The sequence below is a fragment of the Henckelia pumila genome, chromosome 1 (genome assembly GCF_033568475.1).
Source record: "Henckelia pumila isolate YLH828 chromosome 1, ASM3356847v2, whole genome shotgun sequence".
Classification (NCBI taxonomy): domain Eukaryota; kingdom Viridiplantae; phylum Streptophyta; class Magnoliopsida; order Lamiales; family Gesneriaceae; genus Henckelia; species Henckelia pumila.
Window position 1 is genome coordinate 32,726,132 of NC_133120.1, and position 11,340 is coordinate 32,737,471.

Genomic DNA, 11,340 nt, shown 5'->3' on the forward strand with positions numbered 1-11,340 from the left:
CCCTACGCCTTAAGGTAGAAAACAAATTAAGGTTGTACTGAGTGTCGTTGAAGGAACTTGCATCAGAAACCATCTGTTGCGACTGCGTGGTTGGAGTGTGAGTAGCACTTCGTAAAACTCGGCATGTATGACTCGACGACATTTTGGTCAAACAGGTATCTAAGATTAATTCATGATACGGAAGCATGCTGGACTCTAATCCAGGATATATCGGCTGGAAACCTTGCGTAACCGTTAGTCCTGCATGGCCTGGACTGGTTCGATAGGAAAAACAATGTCACGTACAAATGATTAGTTACTAATTGCATTATTAAATCAAAATTGAGGACCACTAGTGAGTTGTAACAAAGAAAATATTGGGTAGGGAGTTAAAATAAAGATTGGATTGTTGGTAGGGATTTTAAAATCATTTTAAAATGAAAAATTATTTTAAAAAATCTAAATTATACAAAAACGAAAATCTATTATATCAATATACAATAATTTTTTTTCAAACATACAACACATAAAAATGAAGCAAACCTTTCTTAATTTTATATTGAAACACAATAATAATAAAAAGTTTCGGGTCATATCGGGTCAACCAGATTGATTTTTTCATGTTAGCTTTCGGATCAACCTGAACCAAAAAAAAACCCCAACCCTAACCCAATATTTTTCGGATCGACTCATGTCGGATTGACGAGTTGAATTCATTTTTAATACCCATACCTATTTTAAATAATGAGACAGACCAATTCGACCGTCCTAACTCATTTTGACTAATCAAGTTTTCGAACCTCCTCCTTTTTATCTTAGGGCATACACATTTCTCCAAATGTCCTCCAAACACAGATTAGTGCCCGGACATTTTCACTTAATTTTTTTTATTGATTCTACGGGTATACAGTTGTCCACCCGTTGAACTTTTTTTTTAAAGTAATAATTTATTAAATAATAAATATTTTATTAAATAATAAATATTTTATTAAAATAAATAAATGAAATAAAAAATATTTTAAATTTATAAGAAAAGTTAAAAATTAAATTAATTAAAATAAATAAATGAATGATAAAATGACAATTGTATAATATATTTTCAAATTTAAAAATATTTTATTAAAATAAATTTAGTCTTTTAAATTAATTGTAAGTGTCATATAGTCTGTTATAAAATAATGTTGGTAATTATTTTTTGAATAAAAAATAAATTAAGAGTAATAAAATATTAGTGGGGTCCACAAATGTTTGGTTTGTAGGATATTTGATTATGAAGAGTGAGATATTTGAAAGGTGTGACATTTGAAAGATGACGTGGATAGATGGACCCACAAATATTTGAGAGTAATGTTCCCACTGTAGGTGTCCTTACTAAAATGTTCTTTTAAAAATTTAATTTAATATTTAATAAAAAACACGTGTGATTTCTTGCTCGGTAATAAAAAATTTTGGCACTCGATAAATTTTTGTTTACTTTCAATTCGCGCCCAAAGTTCCAAAAGAACCGCAAATTTCATCAATATCAAAGCTCATGGAGCCAAAATAAATTATCATTCCGCTCAAACAACTCCTCAAATCATTCCAAAATCCTTCGGGGTCTCCACAAAATCACGAGAAAAAGTTTCCATTCTCCCCGTTTTACTGTGATCGGAGGAGCTATGGATGCAGGGTCCGTGTATCATGAAGAAATGCAGAGGAAAATCAAGACGGTAAAATCAGTTGTCGGGCCTGAAATATTCGAGTGCAACAACAACGTAGATGCAGCGGCCAACTACATTTTTGATTCGCCTTCAAGCTTCCCTGCGGTGATCAAAACCAGCACATCGACCGGCGGCGCAAGAATATCCAGTTTGCAAATGCCTTCGCAAATGAAATGCGGAGAGATGGTAGGAGATTCTGAATGTGGTTTTTCTAATGGGTGGGGCTTGGTTAAGCATGAATCGACTGAAACAGATGCCACCCAAGGCGAGTTTATGTGTGTAGAAAACGGGGAAAGTGGGGAAATCTTGGAAGTGAAAGAAGAATTTGATGTGGGTTTTGGGAGAGGAGATGATTATTCGAAGGGGAAGGATTTTTCGAGTGGCGAAAAATGTCTTGCATTGGTGGTAAGTAGTAGGGCTAGTTTCGAAGAGCGGTTGGCCAAGTTGCGTGGAAATGGCTGCTCAGAGGTAAAGGAAGAGGTAAAACCGGAGATAGGTGGCGATGTAAGTTCTGCAACTTTGCTTAAGGAGCAGCAAAATGATTTGAATTCTGAAAAACGGCCAAATGCTCTTAGACCTGAAACCAAAAACAAGGTGGTGAAAGAGGAGCCTTGCTTAGAGAGTGAGAATAAAAGTATGATCTTGGTAAAAGATGAAGTGAAAGAGGTTATCAGTGCACAGCCACTGAGTGCTAGAAAATTATCCGATGACGAGTATAAAAGCATCCGAGCGGGTAACGATAATTCCAAGCCTAAAATGAAAAGGAGTGAAGAAATGAGGCTGAGCACTGTATTGATAGAAGACGGGGATTTTGCAGAGGAGCCAGATTGGTTGATGGTTGGGAGGACGGTCATTATCGGGCTTTCTACGACAAAAGGAAGAAAATTGGAGAATAATGAGATTGTTCAATTTGCTTTCCCTAGTGCAGTTAAAGGGAATAGGTGCAATTCACAGTTTTATAGTGCTAAGGCTGCTAATGCAGCTTCAAGTATAGTTCGATTCTCAACAAAAAGATCTGGAGAGGTATTATATCTTCAATATTACTTTTCTGATGCATATGTTTCTGTCAATTTTAATATAATGTTGACGAACTTAACAGATTTAAATTCCTTGTTTTTAATTGTAAAAACTCAATTCATTTAATGCTGGGAATAATTGTGTTTTGAATTTTCTTTGTTGATCTTTATATCTTGGTTGGAACTGGGATCTTACTAGGGGCATATACCGGTTGGGGCAATCGATTATGTTCAATCAGAAAAAAAAAAAAAAAAATCTTCCATGTATCTGTTTGAAGTTGCAAGTTTTGCTTCTCAAATCTGTTGATTCACTGCCCTCATCCATCATAACCTCTTACCTTATTAGAAATCTTTTTCTATGAGTAATTGATACTTTTTTGGTACTCAGATTGGACGCCTTCCCATGGAATGGGCAAAATGCCTTGTTCCCCTTGTTAGTTCCTCGAAGGTGAAAGTTCTTGGTCGATGCATTGCCGCACCAGTAAATCTTGCGTTGATGCAAGAGATTATGTTGTATGTGAGGTAAAAAGGAATATTATATGATCCTATGTTTGTGCTTTTCATTCACTTAGTTTGCTATAGCTGTTCTTCTTTAACAGATACTTGTATGAGTTTGGTCTCATTGGTTTTCTGCAGTTTCTATATACACCATTCGATATTCACTGAGAGTGATTTATCGTCTTGGAAACTTGAACCATCACACAATGCCACAACTTATCCTCTTTTGACATTGTTTAAGCTTCTGAAAGTTGATCCTTTTCAAAAGGTAACAGCCGCCTCCAAATAATTGGCACGTCTTGTTGTTGGTTTCACATCATTCTTTAATTTCTATTTTGACTACCATGCTTCTATTATGCAAATTTTCAACAGGCGGAATTTACACCCGAAGAACTCGACTCTCGAAAACGCCACCTCAACTTAGATGTATGTGTACTTTAATTATCTAATCTTAGAGTTTAGAGTAGCAGAATTTTTACCAAAATATAGCTTGATTCTTTTCTTGTATTTTTCTTTAAGAAGAAACATGACTGTATTTCTCATGCAAGGTGGAACATGGAAATCTTATTTATGCCTGTAAATAAAAATTTCAGGTTGATTCTGATGAAACAGCCCCTTTTCTTCCCGGAGGTAAGAGAAGAAATGGCTGCCAACAACTCCAACAGGAAAGCAAAGATGAGCAAATTATTTCAGAATCATCCTTGAATAAGCTGGTTGGTGCCGCTGACATGTATAACTTAGAGGTGAAATCCATAACAAAAGTAGCCTTTTACCTATTTCGCTTGCAGAAAACGAGAACTAGCAATGTTGATTTTGCCATTTCTTCTCACCAAGTACTCTTTTAACCTCAGGAAATGGAGCCTCCAAAGACTCTTACTTGTAAATTAAAGCCATACCAAAAGCAGGCACTTTACTGGATGTTTGAGTTGGAGAAGGGAGAATGTGTAGAAGAAGCAGCAAGGAGTCTTCATCCATGTTGGGCAGCATATCGTGTGTGTGACGAGTATGTACCCTTCACACGCACACACATATTGTGAATTTGTGGCATGGAGTACACGTCGCAATAAACTTCATTCCCCTGTACTCCAACTTCACAGTAACTGATTTTGTTTTTGACAGGAGAGCTCCAGCAATTTATGTGAATACTTTCTCTGGGGAAGCAAGTACAAAATATCCAACTGCAACCCAAATGGCAAGAGGAGGAGTAAGTCAGTTACACCTATAGAACGTTTAAATTTACTTTAACATCGAAGATTTTATAGTCTAGAATAGAATAAGTTTTTTTTTAGTCATCTAAGTACGTGATCCATCAATTTTGGGAAGCTATATTTTTCCAATTTCTTTATACTTTTCCTATTATCTATATATAGTTTGAGTTCACATCATTGTTTCATGTATATAAAGATTTTGTTCTTATTTTTAAGTGGATGGAAATAAATGCAGATTCTCGCAGATGCAATGGGACTTGGGAAGACTGTGATGACAATTGCATTGATACATACAAGAAATGGCAGAGGTAGCCCCGAGGATCGACAAGTTGCTCTGGAAGAAGTAGCAGAGACTGAATATATTAAGAACAAGAGAAGGGACTCTAATGCAGAATCTTTCAAGAAAGTAAAAGGTGGCACCCTTATAATTTGTCCGATGGCTTTACTAGGCCAATGGAAGGTCAGCCTCCAATACCACGATTCTTTAGTATGCAGATTGCCTTAAGTTAAATGTACTGTCTTCTCATGTAAAGTTGAACGAGTCTATCCTTAATGTTTTCTCCTGTAATTCAGGATGAACTTGAAACCCATTCAGCTGTAGATAGTATATCAATCTTTGTTCACTACGGTGGGGGGAGGACGGATAATCCAAGGGTGATTGCAGGTCTTGATGTGGTCTTGACTACATATGGTGTCTTAACCGAAGCATATAAAAAGGTAATGCATTTTCTTCTTCTTTGCTTCAGTATTATAAAAATAATAATCTCCAATATAATTTTACTGAATGAACCTTCATTTAAGTGACTGATCTCCATTGTTTATATATGTTATAGGACTCAGATAACAGCATTTTTCATAGAGTTGAATGGCATAGAGTAGTATTAGATGAAGCTCACACCATCAAATCATCAAGAACTGTGGCTGCTCAGGCCGCTTTTGCATTGTCCTCGTATTGTCGTTGGTGCCTTACTGGCACTCCTATTCAGGTGCGTCACTTGCCAAAGATGCATGCTATCAGTTCTATAAACGTCAGCTCCATCAATCTTCAAAATCTATCCCTACACTGTAGCATATCGTCTTGTTTTGCTTGAATATTCAGAGGCATTTTCTTTTTGCTCAAGTGTCGATAAAAAAAACCTTTCAATTTTTCGTTATGAAAAATCCTAAGAAACTTGCTCTAGTTCGCTCTGTCTGCCTCGAAATTCCCTTTCAACATGTTTTTGTCCAAAAACCTTGCATATTATCATTATGTGTTACTTAGCGATTTACCGTTCACCATATGCAGAATAAATTGGAAGATTTGTACAGCCTACTGTGCTTCTTGCATGTTGAGCCATGGTGCAACTGGGCATGGTATGAACTCTGTGGTGAATGCTATATAAAATGGCACAAGGATTACATTTATGGACCACAATTGCTTTGTGCTAGTACACCTAGACTTATAACTTCTTTTTGCCATTTTGGCACAAGCCTTACTGTTCAATTTTAACTCTCAACAGGTGGAACAAGCTGGTTCAGAGGCCGTATGATAATGGTGATCCGAGAGGTATGAAAATGGTTAAGGCCATTTTGAGGACACTGATGCTGCGAAGAACAAAGGAGTCCAAGGATAAAGACGGAAGGTAACAACAAATTCACTACGATCTATTTTCTGTCCTTGAGAAATTTGATTGTTTATTACCATTTTGGATTTTGTCCTCGCGATGTAGGCCAATTCTTGTTCTACCGCCAACTGAGGTCAAAGTGATTGAATGTGAACAAACAGAAGCCGAGCGAGATTTTTATGAAGCACTCTTCAAGAAATCTAAAGTAAGTTTTTTTTTTTTCGTTTTTTTAATTTGCAAATCATTTTGAGTTGCATTATTTAAAAGTTGACCATATTTTTTCAAACAAATAGGTTCAATTTGATCAATTTGTGGCTCAAGGCAAAGTTCTTCATAACTATGCTAATATTCTTGAGCTACTACTTAGACTGAGGCAATGTTGCAACCACCCTTATCTTGTAATGAGGTCAGAACAACGACACCTTCTAAAGTTCATAATTCAACAAAAGTAAAAATTTGGGCTTTATATTTATGATCTCCCACATAACAATGTTCACATGAATCATCCACAGCCGTGGTGATTCACAAAAATATGCAGACTTGAACAAACTAGCAAGAAGATTTCTCGAGACAGATCCTGACTCAAGCACTCATCCAGCCCCTTCTCGAGCATACGTTGAGGAAGTAGTCAAGGGCCTTCAAAATGGCGAAAACGCAGAGTGCCCCATTTGCCTAGAATCAGCAGATGACCCTGTGTTGACACCATGTGCGCATAGAATGTGCAGAGAATGCCTTTTATCAAGCTGGCGAACACCGGTTGGTGGACTCTGCCCCATTTGCCGGCAAACGCTCAAGAAAACTGACCTTATTACATGTCCAACCAGCAGCCAGTTCAGAATTGATATCAAAGAGAACTGGAAAGAATCATCCAAAATCTCCAAACTTCTGGATTGCTTAGAGGCGATCCGCCGCTCGGGCTCCGGCGAGAAAAGCATAGTTTTCAGTCAATGGACTTCATTTCTGGATCTTTTGGAAATCCCACTCAAGGACAGAAAAATCGAATTCTTAAGGTTTGATGGAAAGCTTGTGCAGAAACAGAGGGAGAGAGTCTTGCACGAGTTCGCAGAAACTCAAGAAAAAACTGTGAGCATCACAAATTCTGAAGAGTAAATCAAACTTTAACAGTCGTGGATTATAATATTCAACCTTGTTCTTTGCTTTAGGTGTTGCTAATGTCCCTTAAAGCAGGTGGGGTGGGCTTGAATTTGACTGCGGCTTCAAATGTTTTTCTAATGGTAAAGTACTCTATATATCACAGTTTCTTCTCTGATAAATCTTGAAATTACCCAGTTTTTTACACTTTGTTCAGTTAATGGATTCTGATGTGTTTGTTGCAGGATCCATGGTGGAATCCTGCAGTAGAAGCGCAAGCAGTTATGAGAATCCATAGAATTGGTCAAAAGAGGACTGTTCGTGTTAGAAGGTTCATTTGCAAGGTGAAATTCCTCTTTAATAGTGAGAGCCAAATCAAAATATTTGTTAGAATTATTCTTTTGCATAGTCTGTGAATACTTTGTGAGGAAAAAGTTCAAAATTGCTTTCCTGGAAGCAATCTCAAACATTGTCTTAGTACAGTTTAAATATGGCAAAGATTTCTCAAGTTGAACTTTCCAGGATACCGTGGAAGAAAGGCTTCAACAAGTGCAAGCACGGAAGGAACGGATGATCGCCGGAGCTCTGACAGATGACGAGGTCCGATCGGCCCGAATCGAAGAACTTAAAATGCTCTTCAGATGACTTTAACATTATCAGGAACACTTGGTGTATGAGTTATACAATTGTGTGGTATTGGTGAGCACAGCTCGGTTTTCATCATTTTGATCTGATGAAGTTGTTTATGGTTGTGTATATGTTGGATTGATCTTGGTGATTTTTATTTCGTGAGAATCGAATTTGATGATTTTGGTTTTCATATGTTTCTATAAATCGAAACAAATTGAAGTTAGGCATGACTAAAGTAAACAATCTGAGTATATTCTCATTAGTACAATCTCAGTTGATATCTATGTATATATTGAAAATGGACCAATTTATGGGCAAGCAGTAAATTGAAAAGTTTCCTTTTTTTTAAATCCCAATACTACTAATTTAGATTTGAATGAAAAATCCCAATACTATTAATTTTTAAAATTTTAGTTTAAGGATAAGTATGAATAAAAAGTTATAACATATAATAATAAAAAACACTTGAATAATTTAAGCTTTTAAAATATTTTATAAAAAAAAACATAAGTGTTAAATAATAAAGAATACAGAGAGAGAATGGTTTGGAATGCTTTATTCATCACTTGAGACCTCTGTTTATAGAGTATATTTACAGATTTGAATGCTAACATGATATCATCAATCGAAAATCATATCAATAATCAAAAACTTATTTATAACACTACCACTTAAATGATTATTGACAAAATATTTCAGAGAACGTGGGGAATCAAATGTTGCCTCGTTAAAACCTTGTCAGCAAAACCCAATGAGAAAAATTTGAACGAAGCAAAAAGAGTACAACAATAGATGCTCCTCCTGATTTCAACCATCTAAGATATTTGAACTGACACATTCCTATCTTGTGTACCAATTTCTTAAATGTTGAAATTGGTAATGGCTTTGTGAGTAAGTCGGCTACATTGTCACTTGAGCAAATCTGTTGGATATCAATATCACATTTTTCTTGGAGCTCATGTGTATAAAAGAACTTTGGTGAAATATGTTTTGTTCTATCTCCTTTGATATAGCCTCTTTTTAACTGTGCAATGCAAGCCGTATATCTTCGAATATTACTGTTGGGTTAGATTTGGTTGTTGACAAACCACATGATTCTTGGATATGTTGTGTCATGGTTTTCAACCATACACATTTTCGACTTGCTTCATGTCTTGCGATAATCTCAAAATGATTTGAAGATATCGCTCTTAAAGGTTGTTTCACTGACCTCCATGATATCGCAGTGCCTCATCGTGTAAATACATTACTTGTCTGGGATTTGGATTTACGTGGATCAGAAAGATATCATGTGTGAGACCTCAGTTCTAAACATCTAATCTATGATTAATCAACAATAGAGCATACAAGATCCAAGATTAAAAGTAATAATAATTTTTTTTAAGGTGCCTCGCTCAATCGGTAGAAGTCAACCGATCGAGCGAGCCAAAAGTTACAAACTTTCTGCCCGAAATAAAATCCAGCACCGCTCGATCGGTAAGATTCAACCGATCGAGCAGGCACCCTTTTTCAGAAACAGAGAATACCGACAAAGTCCACCGCTCGATCGGTCAAATCTTATCGATCGAGCGATGACAGCACAGGGCAAAGAAAAACAACAGAAAATCATGCCAACGCTCAAGTCCATTACATTCAATGCATAACAAGTTACACATTACATGCAACGACAACATTCAATCCATAATCTTTGAGTAATAGAAGCTACAAACAACAATAAGTTCGAGTTCTAACATGCTTCAAATCATAAATTAGATTGACATGCTGATTCGACTTCTAAACCGAGTCCCACTTCTATCTCTCACTCTTGACGCTAACCAGGTCTTCGCTGACTTGATCCTGCCCCACCTGTTGCCAAGCACACATACAAAACAAAGCAACAACCCGATAACTCCGGTGAAAATGATATTCCTAGTAAAAGCAGCATAACATGCAATAACAAGTAATATAACAACAAACATGCTTTCAAGACAACAACATATTCAATATCAATGTAATGAAATGCATGTCTTTAAAATCGGGATATCAACTCTGATAAACAAGGGATTACTGCTATGCTTTTGGGATCCCGAGGATGAGATCACGTAACGACTCACCGACTCTCCCAATCGAGGTGGTGCCACGTATCCCAATCCCCTAGACTTTGGTGCGGCTATAAAGAGTATGCTGACACTAGGTGAACTTCTACAACCCAGGCCACTCGCAGTATAGCCCCCAAAACGTCTAAATAAAAAGGGTCGTTATGCCCGCTGAAATCAAAGGTTTGGCTCAAGATGAATGCATAAGGAAAACATAAAACATTAAGTCATATAACAAAATCTCAATCAACAACAAAATACAAGTTCCACATGCTAGAACAAGTATTGATGCAAGTATGTGATTTTAAGGAAAAACTCAAGAACCAACTGTCTCGAGTATGCTATCCCGCTAAACGATGACAGCTTGTACCTTTCGATACGAATAGCTCCAACTCTGGATAAGCTATAATAAATGGATATATCAAAATCTATACAACCTAAACAACAACTCTCAAGGTAAACTCTTTACCGCTCTTCGTCCAACTCTTCGACGATCGACTGCTGCTAACTCTGGGCTCGACAAACACCAAACAAATCTGTACGGAGGAAAGGAAGATCAACAACGATGATCAAAACTCAATAGCAAAGTTCTACAACTAAAAAATGGTTCAAAATCTCAAAACTCAAACCGGCGGCATAACGGCTATAAACTGATCAAACCGAAAATGCAGACAGCAGTACAACATTGCAATTAACTCAAATCAATGCTAAAACAGCAATAACAATCTGATTCCAACAAATCACAAAACCCACTTTTTTGAATTAGGCTTCCAAAAATCATAACAATTCCGAACGACGCTCTAATTCAAAATCGACTGAGAATAAATGATAAGAACTCGTTCAAGAACAACATAACCGAAACTCAATCGATTCTAACAACATCCGAAAATAGAAGTCTAGTTGATCAAAGAAAAACTTACTATATATCGGAGCTCTCGCTACTGTGATCGCTAATCTGCCTTCACAAATAAATTCTAACGGACGGATCGAGCTCGGACTGAAATCAGAAAGCTTGGAAGGACTAGGAGGCGTTAATAATGGAGGATAACGAGTTGGGGAAGATGATGGCGCAATGAAGACTAGTCAACAAGCTAGGATAATATATAAAATCCCAAATTTGCGTTTTAGTCCCTGAAAAATCCAAAATTGGCAAAATAGACCCTGATCAAAATCAAGTCGGCTCTTGAACTCTGTAATCTCCGATTATCTCAAATAAACTCAATTAAGATAAATTTTGGGCGTTACAATTCTCCCCCTCTAGGAACTGATTTCATCCTCGAAATCGAATACGGTTCAATCTCAAAAGGAAAGGAATAATATCCAAAGCTGGAAAAGAATTCATCTCTCAGAATAAGTCCAGAAACCACTGTCTCAAATCGGACTCTATTTCCCAAATCTCTTCTTCAAAACCGTAACTGCTCAACTGTACTAGCACAAACTGACTCTGTTTGTTTCGGAGCAGCTTCTCTGTTCGGTCATACTCTGAATCAGTCGTATCAGGAAATTTGGTAACTCGTCAAATTCCGATCTCAACAAAT

The 11,340-nt window shown here is 36.7% G+C and overlaps 1 protein-coding gene across 1 annotated transcript; it reads left to right on the plus strand.

Annotated features, from left to right (window-relative positions):
- Positions 1-1,554: 1,554 nt before the first annotated feature.
- LOC140890998 (DNA repair protein RAD5B) lies at positions 1,555-7,914 on the plus strand. The gene is made up of 18 exons (XM_073299206.1): positions 1,555-2,702; positions 3,084-3,217; positions 3,332-3,461; positions 3,566-3,619; positions 3,787-3,936; positions 4,045-4,196; positions 4,313-4,397; positions 4,637-4,861; positions 4,975-5,118; positions 5,235-5,387; positions 5,687-5,754; positions 5,901-6,023; positions 6,111-6,210; positions 6,299-6,411; positions 6,518-7,088; positions 7,169-7,240; positions 7,343-7,441; positions 7,620-7,914. The coding sequence occupies exons 1-18, from the start codon at positions 1,638-1,640 to the stop codon at positions 7,740-7,742; spliced, it is 3,561 nt and encodes a 1,186-aa protein (XP_073155307.1). The 5' UTR covers positions 1,555-1,637; the 3' UTR covers positions 7,743-7,914.
- The last annotated feature ends 3,426 nt before the right edge of the window (positions 7,915-11,340 follow it).